General features: G+C 45.1%; 1 protein-coding gene across 4 annotated transcripts in view; it reads right to left on the minus strand.

Moving 5' to 3' along the window:
• The window catches only part of IGF2BP3 (insulin like growth factor 2 mRNA binding protein 3), a 92,561-nt gene that overhangs the window by 39,259 nt on the left and 29,631 nt on the right, over positions 1–23,671 (minus strand). For all 4 annotated transcript variants that reach the window (XM_066627699.1, XM_066627698.1, XM_066627697.1 and 1 more), the window contains exon 3: positions 18,398–18,446. In XM_066627699.1, coding sequence (XP_066483796.1) covers positions 18,398–18,446 — 49 coding nt within the window. The remainder of the gene's footprint in view (positions 1–18,397; positions 18,447–23,671) is intronic.

Below are 23,671 nucleotides of genomic sequence, written 5' to 3' on the forward strand. Positions count from 1 at the left end.
ACATTCTTACATAATTGTTCTAAAAACTTCTTATACTAGAAAAAGAACAGGTAATGAAATATATGGCTTATTAGAGGAAAGACACACAGAGGTGGAAGTAGAAGGAACAAGAATCTCAGTGCTATTTCTCACATTAATGTTAGAAATACAGCAATATTCTGCCTGAGCTACTTAATATCTGCAAAGGTGAGAGGCAGTTATAGGTGTTCGTATTCTTCTAGACCTTTTGCAGAAGTAGTAGTGAGTTTGATATATCAACTTCAAATATAGGAAGAGAAAGGGTTTGGATTTATACAGAACTGATCTTCAGACAGAATGGGGACACTAAGGGCCTGATCCTATCAGGTTTCAACACCAACATTGCAGCCCAGCACCATGTCGCAAATGTGCCATAAGGCACATTTGTGCCACCCTCCAAGTAAACTGTGTCAGTGGAGAGGCCTGCACCACCCTATTGGCACCAAGGGGGAACTCCTAGCCACCGGTGGAACAAAGGTATGCTCCCAGTGGCACAGAGGCATGGTGAGCGTGGTGGGAGGAGGCGTTCTTGGGCCAGGGGAGGGTAGAATGGGGGGTGGGACCAGCCAGGGAGGGAGATGTGACTGGTGGAGGCCTCCTCCGCTGGATCCTATCCCCCTATGATGGGCTCAGAAGCCCAACATACGGTTTCTCAGGTCTGCACCAGTGATTTAGCTTGCCCAGACTTGAGAAGCCCCACTGCAGGGGCTGGGGCTTTACTTGGGTTAAGGGGACAATTGTTCCCTTCACTCAAGGAGACCTTCAGCAGCTTCCAGGCCCTGCAGGATACAGCAGCATCCATTTCAGGACTGCTGTACTGTGTGGCACCAGGAAGATTAGAACTGGGCTGCTCATATAGACAATTCACTGACACAATGTCAAAACCCCAGTGTTGTCAAGTACTTGAATTCTTCTTTTTACTAAAACTTCAACACCTGTAAACAGCTAGGGTGATAGATAAGGCAGGAAAAAAAAAATCAAGCAGTTTTGAACAACCAGTGATTACTACATCTTCATGCCCCAGAAGCTTGCCAAATACAGGCTGAGACTAATTATTCGCATGGGTTCCCTTAGAAGCACTCACATGGATAAAAAAATGCACTATAGCAAATCAATTTAAAAAAAAAACAAAGTTTCTTTGCTCCAGTGACTGAAAAACAGCCTTGCTGACTTTTGACTCTAAGATAAGTCATTAAGAAAACAATCCATCAGCACTTCACTCAGCCCCTCCCTTCACCAATGCAAAATGATCACCTTTCTTTCACATGCTGGGGAAGGGTGGGGTCCCCAGGAGAGAGAAGGATTGATGGATTGTTAGCCTACTGCCCCCCCATTAAGGAGGCTGCTGTTAAAGGACTGTTCAGTTTTTAAAACTGATTTTAAAGGGATGCATTTTTTCCCTTCTCCAAGGATCAGCACATTCTCTCTCATTTGCAGGGGCCATTTGTGTTGAGTCAAATCCATGTATAAATAGGCTGGACCTGTACTACACTATACAATGTAGTATAGTATACAAAATAACATACATAATTAAAGCTGGTACCAGCTCTATTACAGGCTCATGAAGTGACATCACTTAATGCACCAAAATCCAGCAATGGGAACCAACCACATACCTCAAGCTCAGATAACAGTAGCCATTTTAAAAAAATAGTTTGTATGCTGCCTTCACACTAAAATAGACCTCAGAAAGACTCAAAAGTTTTGAAACATAACTTTAAAAAACCCAACCAACCAAAGTGAATATGCAGCAACAAAATATCAGAATGGACATAAAACAGAGTAAAAATCAAAAAAGCTAAAGGGCTACCCCACCTGAACAGTACAGTCTTAACCATCAGTGCCTAAGAAGTCTTTAAGGAACTAAAGAGTCTCCTTCCATCATCATCAGAGCACTCTCTATATCACTTCCGCCATGCAATGATACGAGTATCAAAAGGTTAGCAAGGATGTTGGCAAGGGAGGGGTGGAGTTTTACACCTATGAAGAGTAAAGTGACCTACACAGACCACTATAGTTGTTGCAACATAAGATTACAGAATTTATTGGAACTTGAGGGAGATGGATGGAAGAAGCAACAAACCAGGAGGCACTGTCATACACTCCCCCACTCTACTTAAATGTTTGGAACTTAGTCGGCTATTTCTTCTGTGAACAGAAGAATGTTTGTGGGAAACCAATATTTACTACATTTCTAACCCACCTTTCTCTCCCTAAGAGGATCCAAAGCAGCAATATGACACTTGGGACTTAATAATGAGCCATGCCAGGAGAGTCAGACTACCAGTTCATATTTAGTCTCCCTTTCTCTGAATAAGTTGTGTTCTCAGGAACCTGAGGGTTCTGTTGAAGTTCCTTACGAGTTCTTCAGTTAGAACTATGTAATGGCTGCCAAGCTTCCCAGAAGGACAGCTTGCCCATCTCTCCCTCCTATGTGTGGTTGCACAAGTGTTGGGATGCATTTTAAGGTGCACTTTCATTTATGAAGGGCAATGATGGGAGCCAAGAGATCTGACTAATGACCCAGGATAACCAAGTGTGCATCCTAGAACATGCACCAGAATTTTCCGCAATGTGTAGCCACTATTCAGCAAACAGGTCAGAGTGGAATGTGGTCCTTGAGAAACTGGAACTTTGAAAATCACTGCTCTAAATTAAGAGGCAAGATTTAGGAATAAAACTTCCCCTCCACCCAACATTTGTGGAACCATAGGCATTCAGACATCCTAGTCATTCTGACAATAGATAATTATAAAATATTTATACTTCATACAACATAGCTGAAGCTAGAAGGAACAATATAGATTTTAAAGGGCTGTTGAAGATATAACATATGTATGGGTGGAAATTTAGATTATTAAGATGTAAGTAATTAGAATATTCTACTTCGGTCATGCCACATTAGAGGTTTTCTTTATCTGTATATTATTTATTGTTTGTTTTTCCTTTCATTTTATTATGCATTTTCTTTTCTCTCTCTTTTATTATAACAAAGTTTAGTTTAAAAAAGGAGGAACAATAGACTGCCTCGTTCTAATGTTAATTTACTGGTCATCTCTGGAAATGAATAGGAAGTCTCTGTACAAGTGTTCAGATTGAACATAAAGATTCAATGCTACATTTAATTATTATTATTATTATTATTATTATTATTACCCTGCCTTTCTCCCCGAAGGGACTCAAGGCAGCTAAACTCACCAACTTCAGTTGAATTTTAAGTGCACATAACAGGACTGTATAGCCATTTGTTAATATACTATACCTTTTCTTTCTGAAGTGTACATTTCTGAAAGAATACTAAAAGAATAATGGGACGAACAACAATAAAGAATGTCACTAGAGCCACATGCTCACAATTTGCTTAACAGAAGCAAACTTGTGTAAGATATTTGGCAAGGTTTTCCTGCGGCAATCATAAGGTCCATCAATCTAACAACTTACAAACTTTGGGCACAACGTATCTATACATACAAACATTTTATATATAGACTTTTTCCTATAGACCAGCCATTTTCAACCACTGTGCCGTGGCACACTGGTATGCATGAATGGTTCACAGGTGTGCCACAGGAATTTGGGGGAAGGTCATTTATTAGTAGGATCAATGGGGGATGTGAGCCCCCCACTGGCAGCATGGTGTGCCTTGTCAATTGTCAAAAACCTGATGGTGTGCCTTGACAATTTTAGTGCCTTGTCAATGTGCCATGAGATGAAAAAGACTGAAAATGGCTGCTATGGACCAAGACCTTTATCCTGTTAGAATTGAGTTTTAAACTATCCTCTTAAAATGATATACTCTGTATCTTTCCTAATAGGCCATCATTAAACCAATACAATTAAACCTAGAAAACACTACTTTAAAAGGGAGATGGTTTTCCCCATAGCATGTATTTCCACAATTCAAAAAATCTCAAAGTCTTGCTTTAGTTGCCGGCTTGATATGCCAACAAATACAGATTCTTGACATTCACAGATCTGGACTTCGGTGTGCAATGTCCACTGTGTGCATTCCCATTCATTCTCCCTCAAGCCCTATACAACTCTTCCTGTCTCTAACCCCATTCATTTCAACAAACCAAAGAACGGGACACCTGTTATTTCATTGCCACTTGCTATTGTTATGATGGGACTAACACATGGACCTGGTTCTTGCCTTTACTGAGGAATACAAACATACATGCCCATCCAAACACTTTCCCCTCTATGGCTGAATATTAGACTGAATGAGAAGTTCAGAAACAAAAGAAAAAGAGGACATACTTGGCAACACATCAGAACTGCCGAATACTGGGAGAAAGACGACTGGCATAGTGCACAGGAAATATAAAAAAGACGGAAGGAAGCATGAACTATAACCAAAAAGGTGGGAATCAGTGAAGAGACTGAAGTACAGAGTGCTGTGCAATGTGTATATAGAGTCAACAAAGATCTCTTCCGGATGCTTGATTTGGTACAGACAGCATAATCTTACAAATGGTATACTTCATAGTACTGCACAGTTATGGTCAAAAACCTTAGCAAGTATTGAACTAGAAGCAATTTGGAGTTCTTCATCTAGGTATTAAGTAAACACCTGAAAAGCAACAAAGCAAAAATAATCTTTAAAAGAAAAATTCTGGTTCAAGAATATTTAGTGTACATTAACCCCTGCTAATTGGGTAAGAGGCACTTTCAGAGTGTGCTCTTCTCTTATTTAGCAGAGGGAGAGTAACTGGCCCTCCTCACCCCAGCAGTGTCTTTTCTAGTGGCTGACTGCTGGCGTTCTTTTGCATCTTTTTAGATTGTGAACACTTTGGGGACAGGGAGCCATTAGTTGTTTGTTTGATTTTCTCTGTAAAGCTTTATGTTGAAAAGTGGTATATATACCCACCGGGTAGATGGGACTCGTCAGCCTAGGAAGGCAGCTCATCTGAGAGAAGGAAACTCTGACCTCAAACCTCCACTGCCTTGTGGCTACATCCAGTTCTGGAAAAGGCTTCAGGAGTCAACCTCGAGGCAAAATCAGGAGCCGGAGTCCCTTAGGCAGTTCATGGCTGAACACAGTCACGTTCTGGCAACTCCTGCGACGCCGCTGGAACCAACCGTATTGGCTTCTGCCTTTCCATTGGACCATTCCAGCGACGTGGAGAGGGGGGATTTGCTGCATGGGTAACAGCCTATCCTCCATACCTTCTTTACCCAGGCTTCGCGCACTGGAGAGGACACTCCAACTTCGCCATACGGCGTCGGCACAACACGGGAAGCAGCAGTTTACCGGTTATAAGTCTTTGCTCGATTGGCGTAGAGCATGACGCCAGGGGCTGCTTCCGACGGTGGGAGAGATCATTGCATCTCATTGGGCAGCTACCGCCCGCCTTAAGCTGGGCAGTCCCCAGCCAGTAAGGTGTTGCCTCGCCACGGTCCGTTAACCTCATGGGGTGCGTGGGGTTTAGGGTGAAAACCGACAAGCGGATCGACAACTCTGCACCATGCAACAGAAAACAGAAAACTACTGCCCTAAAGCTGGGCACCTGGAACGTTAGGACAATGACACCTGGCTTCTCTGATGACCTGCAAGAAATAGACGACGCACGCAAAACAGCTGTCATCGACATGGAGCTGAGCAGACTGCAGATGGACATCGTCGCCCTTCAAGAGACTAGGCTGCCAGATTCCGGATCTGTCAAGGAGAGAAATTTCTCATTTTTCTGGCAGGGAAAACCACCAAACGAAACCAGGGAACATGGCGTTGGCTTTGCGGTCAGAAATACCCTGCTGAAATCCATCATCCCACCTACTGTGGGAAGTGAAAGAATTTTGTCCCTGCAGCTCCAGTCATCAGCAGGACCTATCACTCTCATCAGTGCTTATGCACCGACTCTGTCGTCTCCAGCAGAAGCCAAAGACAAATTCTATGATGACCTGGCCACCACTGTCAAGAAAATCCCTGTAAAAGAGCCATTGTTCATCCTCGGCGATTTCAATGCTAGAGTTGGTGCTGATAACAGTTCATGGCCCACTTGCTTAGGTCAGTTTGGCACTGGGAGGATGAACGAAAATGGCCAACGCCTGCTAGAGTTTTGCTGTCATCACGGTCTCTGTGTCAGCAACACGTTCTTCAACACAAAGCCCCAACATAGAGTCTCTTGGAGACATCCAAGATCAAAGCACTGGCACCAGCTCGACCTGATCCTCACCAGACGCTCCAGCCTTCCCAGCATCAAGATCACACGCAGTTATCATGGTGCTGCCTGCGACACTGACCACTCCCTGGTGTGCAGCAGAGTGAAACTGCAAACAAAGCGACTGTATCACACGAAAAAGGAAGGAAGACCTCGCATTGATACCAGCAAGACCCGGGATCAGAGAAAAGTGGAGGAATTTGCACAAGCGCTTGAGGAATCTCTTCCAGGCCCGGCCGACGCAAACGCATCCAACAGATGGGAACATTTCAAGAATACCGTTTACAACACCGCCTTGTCCATATTCGGCAAGAAGACCAACAAGGCGGCAGACTGGTTTGAAGCCCACTCTGAGGAGTTGACACCAGTCATTGAGGAAAAGAGGAGAGCTCAAGCAGCATACAAGGCCTGTCCCAGTGAGCGCAACCTGCAGGTCCTCCGAACTGCTCGCAGCAAAGTCCAACAGACTGCCAGGAGATGTGCTAACGACTACTGGCTCCAGCTCTGTTCCGAGATACAGATAGCAGCTGACATGGGCAACATCAAGGGGATGTATGATGGTATCAAGCAGGCCCTAGGTCCAACACAGAAGAAAATTGCCCCTCTGAAGTCTGCCACAGGCGAGGTCATCCAGGATCGGGCGCAGCAGATGGAACGCTGGGTGCAGCACTACTCTGAGCTATATTCCAGAGAAAATGTAGTCACCGAAGAAGCACTGAACAACATTGAGTGCCTGCCTGTGCTGGAAGAGCTTGACAGTGAACCAACCCTAGAAGAACTTCACGTGGCCCTGGACTCCCTTGCCTTTGGCAAGGCACCTGGAAAAGACAGCATCCCTGCTGAAGTCCTAAAATGCTGCAAAGAGATCATCGTCACTGAGCTGCATGAAATCCTCTGTCTCTGCTGGAGAGAAGGTGGAGTACCTCAAGACATGAGGGATGCAAACATCATCACGCTGTACAAGAACAAAGGTGACAGGGGTGACTGCAACAACTACCGCGGCATCTCTCTCCTTAGCGTTGTAGGAAAGCTGTTTGCCCGAGTTGTACTAAAGAGGCTCCAGGTACTTGCAGAGAGCGTCTATCCAGAATCGCAGTGTGGATTCCGAGCCAACAGGTCCACCACTGATATGGTATTCTCCCTTAGACAACTGCAGGAGAAATGCAGGGAACAACGACAGCCACTCTTTATAGCCTTCATAGATCTCACAAAGGCTTTCGACCTGGTCAGCAGAGACGGCCTCTTCAAGATTCTCCCCAAGATTGGATGTCCACCCAGGCTTCTCAGCATCATCAGATCTTTCCACAAGGACATGAAGGGCACTGTTGTCTTCGATGGCTCCACATCAGACCCTTTTGACATCCGAAGCAGAGTGAAGCAGGGCTGTGTTCTTGCACCAACCTTGTTTGGGATTTTCTTCGCTGTCCTGCTGAAGCAGGCCTTTGGAACTGCAACAGAAGGCATCTATCTCTGGACCAGATCAGACGGAAAGCTCTTCAACCTCTCCAGACTGAGAGCAAAATCCAAAGTCCAGCTGAAATGTCTGCGTGACTTCCTCTTTGCCGACGATGCAGCTGTCACTACCCACTCTGCCAAAGATCTCCAGCAGCTCATGGATCGTTTTAGCAAGGCCTGCCAAGATTTTGGACTGACAATCAGCCTGAAGAAAACACAGGTCATGGTTCAGGATGTGGACTCACCTCCCTGCATTACAATCTCTGAGCATGAACTGGAGGTTGTCCATGACTTTGTGTACCTTGGCTCAACGATCTCCGACACTCATTCTCTCGATACCGAGCTAAACAAGCGCATCGGTAAAGCAGCTACCACGTTTTCCAGACTCACAAAGAGAGTCTGGTCCAACAAGAAGCTGACGGAACATACCAAGATCCAGGTCTACAGAGCTTGCGTCCTGAGTACACTTCTGTACTGCAGCGAGTCATGGACTCTTCACTCACAACAGGAGAGGAAACTGAGCGCTTTCCACATGCGCTGCCTCCGACGCATCCTCGGCATCACCTGGCAGAACAAAGTTCCAAACAACACAGTCCTGGAACGTGCTGGAATCCCTAGCATGTATTCACTGCTGAAACAGAGACGCCTGCGTTGGCTTGGTCATGTCGTGAGAATGGATGATGGCCGGATCCCAAAGGATCTCCTCTATGGAGAACTCGTGCAAGGAAAGCGCCCTACAGGCAGACCACAGCGATACAAGGACATCTGCAAGAGGGATCTGAAGGCCTTAGGGATGGACCTCAACAACTGGGAAACCCTGGCCTCTGAGCGGCCCGCTTGGAGGCAGGCTGTGCAGCATGGCCTTTCCCAGTTTGAAGAGACACTTTGCCAACAGTCTGAGGCTAAGAGGCAAAGAAGGAAGGCCCATAGTCAGGGAGACAGACCAGGGACAGACTGCACTTGCTCCCGGTGTGGAAGGGATTGTCACTCCCGGATTGGCCTTTTCAGCCACACTAGACGCTGTGCCAGAACCACCATTCAGAGCGCGATACCATAGTCTTTCGAGACTGAAGGTTGCCAATACAGGTATATAAACAAATGCTGTTCATAATAATACATTAAACAGTGACTGGACCAATCTCTCATATCAATTCATTTTAGGTAAGTCTTATGGTGTGGTTCTGGAGCTGATCTTAGATCTTAGACCTGCAAGATGCAGGTTCAAATCCCCACTCAGTCATGAAGCTTCCTGGGTGACATTGGGCCAGTTGATATCTTTCAGCCTCACCTACGCAACAGGGTTGTGAAGACAGAAGGAGGGAAGGAACCATGTACACTAGCCTGAGCTCCTGGGAGGAAGGGTGGTATAAAAATTTGAAAGATACATTAAAATGTTGCCCAAAACATTTCAGAAATGAGAAGTTTTAGTAAGGTATGTTTTTAACAAAATATCTAATGTAATTATCATTTAGAAATACTTGGAGGAATGGCTAAGGTGACCACATATATGCTTCCACAGAAAAGGATCATCAAAGTACATAATTCAAACTTTGTGACAAGTCTTTAAAATTTAAACAGAGTCTAGAGTAGGCCAAGTAGTGATAAAAAATCACAAGTTTTGACAGAGCGGCAGCCCAATATTATCCCCCTGCTTTCACCACCACCCAGCCGAGGACCCAGAGATCTGTAATTTGCCACATGGAAGCACCTTAACACACTGATGTTTAGGAAACAGAACTAGCCTTAAGGATGTGAAATGCTACTATGGACAATGAATTTAGGTAAATTAAATGTTTCCATAGCTACCTTCAACATACTGCTAAATGAAAGATTCCAACACGTTTCAATTCTGGTTTCAAAGATGACCTTTTGCTGTAAAATCATATTGAATAACTGAAAGGGCTATGAAATTTCATAGGTTGGCTGAAGTGACAGCTGTAACCACTTGCCCCATCATTTCTTCTTGTGCCATCCCATATGGTGAAACAGCTGGACATCTTTCCCTTCCACTGAAAAAAAAATAATTAGATGCAAGTGTAGGTGCCTCGAATGGCCACTTTGTTTCCTCTAGGGAGGTGTTATCCCAAAAAAGATGTGGGACCCTAAAGTTAACAAAAGCAGCCATTCTAAGGACATGCTCCTACTTCTAAATGCTCTGTTTCAGCTGCTCTAGACACCAAGTGCAATCACTAATGCTCCAGAGGAAAATAAAAATTTTCCCTAGTAATGAGCAAGGATTTGCAGCCTGGATCAAGGCAGTGGCAGCTGATGTGGCAACTGGGTGTCAAAGGAAACTCCCACCCCTCCCCTCTCTCATGACAAAGGCAATTTTCACTAATGGGAGAGGGGATAAAGCCTCAACATTGCTTTTTACATTGCTTGGAAATGACAATCTTTATTGCTTCTTTCATAAAGTTGAAGGTTTCTCTTTATATAATGCGTATGCTCATTTACTATAGGAAAAAGCTTTCTTCAGAATACTAAAAAATGGTTCAAAGTGTTCAGTATTAAAATTGTAATACTGTTTTACCTAGAAATTTTTCAGAACCACATGCAGTACTTTTTCTAACTGAATTTTGTTAAAATGGTTTTCTTAAACGCTTTTTAAAGAACTGGAGAATATACCCAGGATTATTAAAGCCTGGAGAGATAAAATCCTACAAGACCCAATTCATTAAAATATATACATATAAATTAAACTGCGAGCTCTCTGCAACAAGAACCATTTCTTTCCCAGCACTAAGTTACAGAAAGAGAGTCCAGGATACCTGGTTCTGATTTTCAGGATCAAGGTAATTGAGAAGTAGTATCCAAGTGGGCAACTAGTTTTTTAAGTTGAACAAGGGCTGAAGGAACATCAAGAGCAAGTGTGGTAAGAGTATTACATTAGGACTGGGAGCGCTACATTAGGATTGGGAAGATCTGGGTTCAAAAATTCCAACTCGGCCATAAAGCTCACTGGATGATCTTGGGTCAGTCACTATCTTTTAACCTAACCTACCTAGGATAGGACTGCCATGAAGATAAAAGGATGTATCCAGGGAATGGGTATCAGAAAAATCTCTGGAACTGATGATCATGTTGGGAGACAAACCTAGTTCCCAGGATATGGACACACACACAATGGCAGCTTTGTTCAAATAAGTTGTGGTTAGATCTCTTAGACATGGAAGGAAGCCCATATATTCTACATAGAGTGAGGCACCTCCCCAAAGCAATTTTTACTCATCTCCTTTGCAGGACATGGAAAAAGAACGGCTACTCCACACCTTTTGCTTATTGGTCAAAAGCACGAAGGACATTTCTCCCTAACAGTAGCAAAGCAATTTTTAAAAAATTTGTTACCAAAGTTTACCTAGAGCATTTTGGTATCTTTGAAGACAATTAAAATAAGGACAATGCATCAGCAAATTTAAAATGAGCGAGGGCTCATTTTTACAGAACAGCATTTGATATTCCTTAATGAGGCACCAAAGCAAACACTATGGGAAATTGAAAACCTGAAGAAACATTAAAAAATGAAAGATAAAATGGAAGCTAATTATTTAGAAATGATGTCAGCTACTGATTGCAAGAACTCTGAAATATCATTTGATTTAGCAAAAGGTATTTGAAGCTATCTGACATAATACTATTTAATTCCAGATGTATAATTGTGTCACATGGTTTGCCTCAAAAGAAGGGAAATCATTGGGTAAATTGAAGTACAAAGGTGATAGTAAAGTCAGGTTTGTTAAAGCCTTTCTGTTCGGTATGCGAGCTTAAATTAAGAATATATAATAGCCCCTGTGCTTGTAACCAATCATAATAATTGCAAATACAGATTTAAAAAAATGTTAGTGTCCAACAACACACACCAAATGTGAAATCAGTTAACTTGTTTGCAAGCTTTAATTTATTAATATCTTCCAATGCACCAATACATCCTCATTACCAACCATTTCATTTCTACCATGTACCAGAAACGTACCTCCTTCCACAAGGTAAGCCAGCACCATAAAATATCCCCTTACACAGTACAATCTTTTGTTTGTCTATTCAGAGGTCCATTTCCCCTGTATTCAATGGGGCTTATATCCAGGTAAGCAAAGAAGAGAAAGTAGGAATTTCTTACCTGAGAATTCCAGTTCTGGGAAAGGAAGGATGGCATTCCTACTGCTGGGATGCCCCTCCTCCTGGGAGGCAGGACTGGGACCTTGATTGATGGATACTCCTCCCACGGATCGGGGGGGGCATCCCTCTGATCTCCAGTTCCGGACTTGACAAGCAGAAAAGAGAAGACCTGAATGCCCCCCCATGCCCCAGCCGTGGCCTTTCCTTAACTGTACGGTGTGCCCACTACGAGGCCTGATTTGGTAGAGAACCTAACCAAACTGAAATAACTACAGAGAAAAACCAACAACTACAACTTTGTAATTTAACTGTGAACCACTTCCTGTCCCGGGCGGGGGGACAGGACGGGACGTTGAGGAAGTTTGAAATAGCAGTGCACCCCCCGAGCTGGAGAAGCAGCGGGTGGAATGCCATCCTTCCTTTCCCAGAACTGGAATTCTCAGGTAAGAAATTCCTACTTTCTCTGGGAAGGAAGTCTGGCATTCCTAATGCTGGGATATACCAGAGCCAACCAGGAAGGGAGGGCCAGCAACAGCTAACTCACTGCTTCACCCCCTGTTGCAACACCTTACGCCCATGGCGGCATCCGATGAAGCGGCTGAGGTTATCCGGTAGTGTTTGGCAAAGTTTGGATCAAGGACCACATTGCCGCCCTGCAGATTTCGAGAAGGGAAGCGTACCCATCGAAGGCCGCCATAGTGGCAGCGCTCCTGAGGGAGTGGGCCGTGATGCCCTCTAGGGGAACTTCCCCCCCAGCCTGGTATGCCAATTGAATACAAGCTCTCAGCCAATACATGCTAGCGAGCTGGTTGAGGCTTTGTGATCCAGGTTGGAGCCCTTGTAGGTTACGAACAGGGCATCCGACTTTCTGAACCCCTTAGTGCGCTTGGCGTCATAACGCAGAGTACTGCTCACGTCCAGTGTATGCCATGCTTTCCCTCTGGGGTGGACTGGTTTGGGGCAGAAGGATGGGAGAATGAGCTTCTGTGTCCTGTGGAACAAGGAGTTAGCCTTCGGAACGAAGGTCGGATCCAGACGGAGGACCACCTGGTCTTTGTAGAAAATACAGAGCTTGGGGTTGATGGAGAGCTCCCCAAGCTCTGAGACCCTCCTAGCTGAGGTGAAGTTCCCTGGTGGGGACCAAGTCCAGTGGCTCTAAGGGGGCCTGAGTAAGAGCCTCAAGGACCTTGTTCAGATCCCAACTAGGGAATCTGTGAACCGTTGGAGGGTTCAGTAGAGCTACCCCCCTTAGGAACCTGTGGACATGAGGGTGGGATGATAGGGATTCCCCAAGCCCATTCCCAAGATGCTGCTTAGGGCTGCCACCTGTCTCCATAGAGTGTTGGTGGACATCCCCTTGTCCAGACCCTCCTGGAGGAAGGCCAAATGTCTTTCACTGTGGCTCTGACTGCTCTGACCCCCCTGGCCTTCGTCCAACTGGTAAAAGTGCACCTTCTTAGTGGACCTTCTTAGTGGAGCACCTCCTTGAGACCAACATGGTAGCCGTGACCCTGTCAGAGTACCCCAACTTGGCTAAGCTCTGGGAACCATGGACGTCTGGGCCACCTTGGGCTGATCAGGATGATCTCTGCCCGAAGATGCTTGACTCTGTTGAGAGACGCTGTAGTAGGGGTGCTGGCGGAAAAGCATACAGTAGGCTTTGCAGCCAGGGACTGCGCAGAGCGTCTATGGCCTCCGCTCCCTCTTGAAGGCCCCTCGAGAAGAACCTTGGACCTGTACGTTCTCTCTTGTGGCGAAGAGGTCCATGAGCGGCAACCCGAATCTCTCGCTCACTAGGGTAAAGACTTGTGGGTTTAGTTGCCACTCCATCTCCAGTATTTGGCGCCTGCTCAGCCAGACCGCTGTGGAGTTGTCTACTCTGGCCACGTGCTCCGCCCGTATGGCTCCGAGGTGGGCTTCGGTTCAAGTGATGATGGCCGCCGCCTCTTTGTGTAGAGCTGTGGATCGCAGGTCTCCTTGCCTGTTTACGTAGGCCTTGGTGGTCACGTTGTCCATTTTTACAAGTACCTGTTGGCCCTGGATCAAATGAGAGAACTTGTCCTGTGCCAGATGGATGGCTCTGAACTCCAGCAGATTGATGTGACTGAGGGACTTTTCCCTGGTCCAAGTTCCTTGGGCCCCTGCACCTTTCTTGTGGGCTCCTCAACCCAAGAGGCTGTCATCTGTGGTTACCACTGTCCATTCTGGATTTGAGAAGGGGAGCCAGCTGCCAGCCAAGGGCGGCTCCACCACATCATCAATTCCTTCCTGACGCTAGGGGCAATGGAGGTCCTGGAGTGGGAGTTGTCCGCTATCTCTTGTTGGAAGTGCAAGAGAAATCTCTGAAGCACCCTGGCGTGGAGACGTGCCCAGGGAATAACATCCTGGCAGGACACAATCATGCCCAGCAGTCACCTAGTGTCAACATGTCCTGCTGTTGTATAGAGAGAAGTGTTCCCAGAAGCTGCCACATCTTCTCGCGTCTCTCTGGAGACAAGGAAATCGTGGCTTTGGAGGTGTCTAGGAGCAGGCCCAGGTGTTCCAGCTGTTGACTCGGCTGAAGACAGCTCTTTTCCCTGCTGATCACAAAGCCCACCTCCTCGAGGGTCTGTACCAAGAGCTTGGAGTAGGCTCCCTTGCCCCTCTGCACCAGTGGAACTGGCTCCACCGCTCTGATGTCCAGCAGGTGCAGTATCGCTGCTTGCATGCGTTGGTGCTTTCCCTGGGCCTTGGACCGTGGGACTCTCCAGAAGCGGTTCCTGGGCTGCATCTTGAATTCCAGGGCATAGCCCTTGGTCACCGTTTCTAGCACCCAGGCATCCGTGGTGATCTTGCTCCAGTAAGATGCGAAGTGCTGGAGACGCCCCCTGACCTGAAGGTTCCCCATCCGAATCCTGGCATCAGGTAGAGCAGTTGGGCTTGGCAGGCCTGTGGGAAGAGGAAGAAGAGTCTCCTCCCTGGGAGGGGCGAGACTTTGGAAAAAATTTAGATTTGGCCCATCTGGGCTTGCAGTTGGAGGAGTCCCTGAATGAGCCCCTGGACCTGAAGGCTGGGGGCTGTGAGGGAAAGGGCTGGCCTGGTCTGGATAAATTACTGACCTCCTTGTGCACCATGCGAAGCACCTTACGTTTGTCCCTGCTTTCTACTAGCAGGGGGTCCAGGACCTGGCCGAATAGTTTAGACCCCATGAAGGGAAAAGCCACCAGGCGTGCCTGGGAGCCTTGGTCTACGTCCCAGTGGAGCAACCAGATGTTTCTCCTTGCAGCTACACTGGCTGCCACAGCTCTAGCACTGAACTGCATGGCCTCCAGGGATGCATCTGCTGAGAAGGCCGAAGCTAGTGACAACTTCTTGAGAGTGTTACAGGTGGGTTTAGACAGGGACTTATCTGTTGTCAACAGGTCCTCCACCCAAGCCATAAGGGCCCCTGACATGATAGAATTAGACACTGAGGCCCTAATGGCTAGGGCAGAAGCCTCGAAGTCCCTCTTGAGGGCGCTCTCCACCCTTCAGTCATACGGATCCCTGGGTCCCCCTTCCCCTTCAGAGGGCAGCACAGCTGAGGAGGACAGTGCTGCCACAGGGGAGTCTACAGCTGGGACCCTAAGTTGATCCATAATATCAGCTGGCAGTGAGTAAAGTTTATCCACCCAGAGTGGGCTGTGCCGGGACCTGGTGGCTGCCCGTTCTGCCTCTAGAACCTGCCTTAAGGGTTCAGGGAACGGAACCACTGCCTTGGTGGAAGATTTCTGGTGAAACAGGAACTTTGAACCAGGTTTGCGAGGTTCTGTAGCTTCAGGTGCCTTGGTTTCCCTTTCGGGGCGCAGATCCAATATGCTTGCTGCCTTGGCCAGGAGGCAGGGGTATATATACAGCAGGAAGAGCTTGCCCCTGCCCTCCACTGGGTGTTCCTCTTCTTCGTCCGTAAGCTCCCCCTCCTCCATGGAGTCCTCTGATGGGGTGGGGTGACTGACTCCCAGGGGTCTGACGAGGCAGCCCTGCTAGACCCCTTAGAGCACTTGGTCTTGCTCGTCTTGCCCTTAGTGTTCCTGTGCTTATGTCGCTTGCGGGGGGGACTCCCTTTCAGGGCTACTGGAATCTGAGGTGGAAGAGTAGGGTGGGGGGGTCCTTTTACGCTTTCTCTTTCCCCATGGTGCTGGAGCCTCTGGCCTCTCCCAAGAGCCAGAGAACTACGTCCTCAATTTGGCTTTGAGAATAGACGGATAGTCCTTCATGGCCTGGCCCATTCTGGAATAAGGCTGGGCCATGGCCCCCTAGGGTGACACTGGATTGGACTACTGGCAGTTCCCCCTTTGCACCTTGGGGCTGCTGTCCCTGCCACTGCTGACTCCCGTCAGCAGTCCCGTCCTCCACGGAGACCTCAAGCTGCAAGGCTGAAAGATTAGGGGTATATGGGTCAGCTCAGCCTGCCCTCAAGCGACCAACCTCCCATTCCCCGGTTCCTCCCCCTTTCTCCAGGGTGTCTGCCTGCCTGGCAGGTCTGGTCGTGGGGGGGCTGTGCCTGGGGGAAGGGGCTAGGAGAGACCTATCCCAATGCCCCTCTGATCTTGCCCTACACCGCATTGGAGGGCAGCAGAGGCACATGTCTGCCTCTGGAGGGGAGAAAGGAGCGCTGTACCCGGGGTCCCCTTTTCCCGCTTTTGACCCATTTAGGGGGGGAGGTTGCACCTGCCTGCGGGTGCGCACCGGGCTAATGGCTCCCTCCCCTCCACGCCCGCCCACCGCTGAGTGAAGGGGTGGCTGCGCTTGTCTGGGGCTTACCCGATCTGCTGCAGGTACTGGTCCGCTGCAGGGGGGTGTGCGGAGTGCAGGGGGGGCCCGCCACCTGCTGCCTCTTCACAGCCACCTCCGCTCCGCTGCCACTATGGGGGGAGCAGGGGGGCTGCTAGACAGAGCCTCCAGCAGGGCACAGCATTGCTGGAGCCCGCAGTTTGCTCCTCCTCCCGCTCTCCCTGGATGTCGCAGCAAGTTTTCCCGCACGCAGGAGAGGGAGAGCCAAGATGGCGCCTCCCACATGGTCGGGGCTAGGCTCTGGCCCCCACATGTGGTCGTCCTGGTGCAGGTCCGCCTGCCAGCGAGCTGGGGGAGACCCGCCTGCATGGGGGGGGTCTTCTTACAGCGGGGGCGAGCCACCCATACTGAAGCTGGCTGCTGCTACTGCTCCTTTCCCCCACTGTCGCAGGCTAGGTGGGCTCTGGCTGTCGACCAGAGCCTGAGAGTGGAAGGGGTGGGGGGCACAAGATTACCCCCCCCCCAGAAGTGAGCAAAGGAAAAAGGGTTAAAGTCGTGCAGGAGCACGACTAAGGTCCGTCCTAGCTCCTGGAAGGCAGGACCGAAACTGGAGATCAGAGGGATGCCCCCCCTGGGGCAGTGGGAGGAGTATCAACGTGGGAGGAGTATCGATTAATCAAGGTTCCGGTCCTGCCTCCCAGGGGGAGGGGCATCCCAGCAGTAGGAATGCCAGACTTCCTTCTCAGAGAATTGCAGTTTTTTAACCAATTGAGGTCACAAGGAAAAAGAAACTAAGACTAGCACTAACTCAGATTGAACATTCGTGCTTTATACAGCCTTCATTTGAACTGTTACTTAGTAGGTCCTAACCTCAAAGGATGCTCCTTTATATTAATGTTTCTCTTTCGCTGCATACACAAAATGGTGAGGAGGTGTTCTTAGGTCCCTCCTCTGCATTTCAGTGCCCAGAGAACTGAAACTAACAACAATAACGCAGAGGACCTTCTCTGTGGAACCCCCTTCTGGTGGAAATCAGTAGACTCTCTCCCAACAGCAGATGAAATCCCACCTTTTTAGGATGTCGATTTTGTGCTCCAGTTTTATTTTATATGCATTTATACACAAGTTTCATCTACAATCACTACGTTTATGTAAATTCTTAATTATCCCTATCTGATTCTGCTTTTGTATCATCTGATTTTTTATTAATTTCTAGCTCAATTTTTTTGTTAAAAACATTTACTTGTGCACTCCTGATTGGAAGGAATGGGTGGGAAAGTTATTTTAAATAAATACCAATTCTTGCTAAGCAAAATTTTAAAACTTGAACTAGATTTTTTTTTTCCTAAAATGCCTGGCTGTTTTGGCTAAGTTACACCTGACGAGAACTCACTTATCTTTAAGAGCAGCAAGATTTGAAGGCACAAATTAAAAGGCATGTTCTCAGCTATTACAGAACTACAGAATCGTGTTTCTGAAAATTATGGCATGCTACTATGGAAATGACTAGTGACAGAAAAATAATTATATGAAAAAGCTAGAGAGTTTCTATTTTTAAAGAATGCCATTATGCCAGTGTTTGGGGGGGGAAGCACAGATGCGCCTTCAGTCTGAGAAAGGCTGAACCAGGAAGTTGAAATTTACCTAAGAATGTATTGTAGAACCTTGAATACATTTATCTCCAAGTACCCAGAATTAAGGGCAATTGCAAGAATTATTTGCAAGGCTCTGTTATTCAAACATGCAAATGGTGTCCCCAACCCCACTGTCAACAATTTGCATGAGTTAGGAGATCAAGAAGGGGAAATGTATAAGAAAAAGAGGGAAAGGGTGAAATATAAAACACTAATTCATCCTCTTATAATGAGTAATTTCAAAATTGAAACACAAATGCCTACCTCCCACTGCAAGTGTGGCGGGATATTTCTGATTTGAAGTTTTCGACTCCTAGGAATGACGAAAGAGAACTCATTAAGCACCAAAATGTACATTGTATAAGCTATATTTTAAATTTAAACCTATTTCAAGCCACTATAACAATGCTCAAGTCACACTAAGCATCAATTGAATGAACACTCTGCTTGAATGCCACTTCTTTTTACAGTATTTTCTTGATACATGGAATATTTCCTTTCTCATATTGTTTAAATACAGTATTAATTTTTTTACACATGTGAAAGCTATTCCAATTTTTTTACTTCAGAAAATGGATTCTGTGTGAAGATTATGCAAATTTCTAAATTGTGATCAATTTAATTAGCACGAATTCTTAACATTCCATGCTTCTCAGATTCTGACTAGCTGTTGTATTCTCACATGCGTTTCAAAGATGCAACAGCCTTCAGTTATTTATCTTGAAAACATATTTGCTTTGTAGTACTATAGCAAGGCCTAACATGGATTACTAGTCTGCCCTTTGTCTCCTCACCTTTTATCTCTCTTTACCTGAATGCCCAGGTTAACACAGTCTATGGGGTCTTCAAGAATGTGTACGTTAACAAGGATCAACATATTTTTCAAGTATATACATTTTTTCAGGGCCAGAAAAGCTACATTCACAAGAATTAAAATAAATTCATTTCTTATTTTACAAGAAAAGGACACACACACACCGCAAAACAGAATGCATTACAGGTAACATGGTCACTACAAGACAGTAGAACTTCCTTTCACAAAAAAATCACTTAACTATTGCTTTAAAATGAAAAATCTGAAAAGTATTTTCAGGTGAAACCTGGATTGTTAAGGCTGCAGTCATTTGTCCATTATAAATAACTCAGCAGCATCTTGGTAACAAGGCAAATAGACAACACTCACCACAAACTTCTCTTGGTCAAGTCTTTTGCACAGTGAGATTGCTATATTTTTCTGATGCGGTATTTTAGATGAGCTTGCTGCAAGTGCTTGGAAAACTCAGTCAAGAATTCATGTAAGATTTTTTTTTTTTTACAGAATTCAAAAGTCTGCACCACACTTCTTAAAACTGATAGTATGGAACTATAAGAATGCAAGAGGAACTTGGACCAAAGGTCCATCTAGTTCAGCATCCTACTTCTCAGTGGCTAATCAGTTGTCCCAAGGAAGCCTATAATAGGGCATAAAGGCAATGCCTCTTTTCTGATGTTGCTCCCCAACAACTGGTACTGGTAAACTGCATCTAAACATGAACAGCTTAAACAGCCCTGAACAGCATAAAGGTTAGTGTTTCTCTCATGTAAAATGTTGCTAGCAAGACGCATTATGTATGTCAGCCCTGAGTGGAATCTCCATGTACAGAGGCATTCAGTACAGAGTCAATTCACAATTGCTTAACACAATATACACTTGTTTTGATAAAATGAATGGGTAATATCCTGTTTCCCTTCGTCCTGGGCAAGGAAACTGTGGATACTACTAAGTGAAATCATACTGTCTTGACCCAGTAATAAGGATTAAATTCTTATAATGCTTGTGTGATAGAACTGCGTGTTCTTTGTCACTGTAGAGAGAGACAAATCTAATTTATTAATTTCAGCTTGTGTTTGAATAGATTTTTGTTTTATTAAATTTTATAGCCTGTCCATCACAAAGTTACATGACAGGTTACAACAGTTCCAACACACACATTTTCAGGGATTTCTGATCATTTCTAAACTCTGAACCAAAACAATTCCAAAATCCAGAAGCAGTAAGCACAACTTAGAACATGAAAGGCAAAAAAGATTCTGTTAAGAAAGCTATCTAGAATAAAGTGTAGTTTGGGAAAGAGCAGGTATTTTAATCTGTTTCATTTTTTTAAGTCTCCATGTCGGTTCCCTTTGCAACTTCACAGTTTTCTCTCAACTCTGATTCATCTAGCTCAGTATAGTCTACTCTTGATTGGCCTTGGATCTCCAGGGTTTCAGACAAGAGCCTCTCTCAGTCCTACCAGGAGGTAACTGAATCTGCAATCTTCTGCATAAAAGGCCTATACTACCACTGAACAACAGTCTGCCCCCACTTTCTACTAGTGGTCATTCTTTATTTGAAAGATCATAATTTCTATGATAGTTTGGGCAATAAGATTACAAGGTCAGTGCACTGCACTGTGATTTTCTGATTGTTCCATGTTGGTAAGTCCTTATCTGAAACATGTTAAAACTATGTTAGACTATTTGCTCATTACAAAAACATTTATGGTAAATTCTGCTTCTAAATATTGAGAATATTAATATAAAACTCCACCCTAATATTTTCAGAAAATGCACACCACTAGTCATTTGTTATTTTTCATACAGGCTATAAAGGTTTGGAGATGACCACTTCACCAATAAGGTTAAACACCATTAATAACTTGTATGAGACAAGACAATAGCATCAGCATGGATCTTGGAAGAAACTGAAAATATTTACTAATCATAATGAAATTCTATTATTAACTGAATCCTAGGATTTTTTAAAAATACAATGCACTAACTAAAGTTTTGGTGAAAATAATTGTTACAAAGTATTCTGACTAAACCTTTACAACTCAATTTCCATACTAGTGACACCCCAACACTCAGTTATACCTGTGATGAATACAACTAAGAATTTTGTAACAATTAAGTACTTTATTAAGTTATAGACACTATGAAATTAGTTACTGATATAGAAAACAAAATTCTGGTTTCGCATTTAAGAAGCCATTTTTATGGGTGGATTCAAAAACATCAGATTGCTTTTTAAAAGGCAGTGTTTGCTGAAGGCACATAAATCTGTACTATACAGGTGTATTGTTTCCCTCCCCCCCCCCCCCAGTATTCATGAATCTGGTATCTGTGGATGCCAGGGACCACTCCAAACATGGTCAGAAAGTTTTTTAAAAGCCTCCAGTAACTTGCCTGATCATCACGTAGAGCTTTCGCTGTGTTTACAGGGTTCCAGGCAGTCTCTTCGGCCTCTTCCAGGTCACGTGAAGGTCCTCGTCTCCACCCAGCTTTGCCCGATACATTCTGGGGCGAAGCAGAGGGCCTTCACGCAACCCAGAAAAGGCTGGAAGAAGCAGAAGAAACTGCCTGGAGCTCTGCAAACATAGCAAAAGCTTTGAGTGACAATTGGGCAAGTCACTGGGGGCTTTGTAAAAACTTCCTGAACATGTTTGGAGTGGGTTCCAGAATCCGCAAGGGGGAGGGGATCTAGAATGGAACCCCCGTGGATACCTGGACACGCCTGTATATCAGCAATAGCATATTGGGTTTAGTGGCTTGAAAATAAATACTTTCTGTACCCAACAAACAATGAAGAATAGCCAGAAGCTTACTAATTTTCACACATCTTAAAGCAGAAGAATTTTAGTAAGTTAAGACTGTTATCTCAAGACACTTAAAAATTTAGAACAGATTTTACCTTTCAACAGAAAGATTGTAGGACTGGGATAAACACATATATCGGAAAGCAACTCTGCATAGCACATTTTCATAAAGGTTTAGAAATGGTTGAGGGAGTTAGAGCGCAATCCTAAGATTCCGCTGGGTTGACATAAAATCCCTTACGCCAACCGAGGAGTGTTGCAAACATGCCATAAAGTACATTTGCAGCTCCTTCAGAGTCAGCTGGGCCGGTGCATGGATGTGTGCCAGCTCACAGAGTCCACATCTGGGATTCAAGCTGACACAGATGGGTAAGTTTGTGCAGGAATGGGGTTTTGGGGAGGGCGGGACTCAGGAGGGCATGGTGCAAGGATCCAGCACTTAGGCTGAATCCTGAACCACCTCCCGGGTGACCCAGCCTAATGCTGGGCTGTTTGTACCTGCACCACCTCTTTACATGGTGTCGATCCAAGTAGCTTCATTCAGCCCACTATTGCATTACTTGAATTAAGAGAAATTAACTCTCCTTGCCCCAGGCTACACCACAGCCAAACCCAGCCCTGCTCTGGATGCAGCAAAGGGCTGCCAGCCTGCCTGCTCCAGGGCAGGTTAGGATTGGGCTGCCAATCTGATAACTGGTGAGATCTTTAGTTTTTCCACTGCCCACTGCTCAAGAACACAATCAGTCATATTGCTCATGGAGCGGCACCAGAGACTCAGGACATGAAAGCTAGTGTTGGGAGCCACATCTTTTTTATCCTATTCACATTCTTAGGGAACTGTTTGCAAAGATACAAGACAAAAACACATGCCTGGCACATACAAGCCTTTTTTGCTTGCTGGATCATGGCCAATATGTTTTGGCTGAGTTCCAAAGCAGTTTTTTTTTTTTTTTGGCACATCCAGTGGGATTTGTAAAAACGTTTTTCCTTGAATACTAGTTCCTTGCATATGCCACATAATAAAACTGCTCCTGAAAATCCCTTCATTTTCAAAGGTGGTTTACTATGTGGCATAGGGGGCACAAGCTTCCATTCTTCCTGCCAAGCTATCTTTCTACACTGTAAAGTCATAAGCTCTTCCATACAAGTTACTGCATGAACAGAAGAGTCCCATGGAGACTGGGTGTAATACAAGGCAAGTGTATAGTACACCAAAAATTTGCCAGCTTGCTCATAGTGAACAAGCCTAATTGCACAGCTAAATAGTTGTTCCACTTTAAATTTTATAAACATATGTAGTTAGCACTATTGCATCAGGAATAAAAGCTTGCATATTTCATGTGACAATTTCCAAGTGTGAGTTAGTGAAGAGATCTTAATAAAGAGGTAGAACTCAAATTTAAGCACATCTTTGCATTTTTCTACTGATTTGCATAATGACATGCAAGTGAAAACAAATCATTAAAATTGATAGGATGCTTTAAGTGGTGTATGATAAATTTTGCAATCCATCAATACAGTATATCATCATCTTTGTACTGCAATTTCAATTTTTCAGCAAAGTTTCACATTCCATTTTTCTGCTCCTCTTTGAAAAACTGCAAGTTAAAAACTACTAATCTGTTTTTTCACTACTAAGAGCAAGGAGCTATATCATTCCGGCAATTGTTCTGCAAGCTAAGATTTTATTGACTGAATATTTTAAAACTACGTATCATTTAAACCTGTTTCCTTTGCCTCTCTTTTTTACATAATTTACTGTCAAACTCCCAGAAAGAGTCAAAATATGTTATTTTTAAGATGTACTTGAAACCAAACAGCATCAAAAGGTTATTTCATTACAAGTCAAGTCAACTGATAGTAAATGCATATAATTCAGGAGAGTTTGTTTTTATACCACACTTGCACCAAAAAGTTATTG

This window comes from Tiliqua scincoides, chromosome 5 (genome assembly GCF_035046505.1).
Source record: "Tiliqua scincoides isolate rTilSci1 chromosome 5, rTilSci1.hap2, whole genome shotgun sequence".
NCBI lineage: Eukaryota > Metazoa > Chordata > Lepidosauria > Squamata > Scincidae > Tiliqua > Tiliqua scincoides.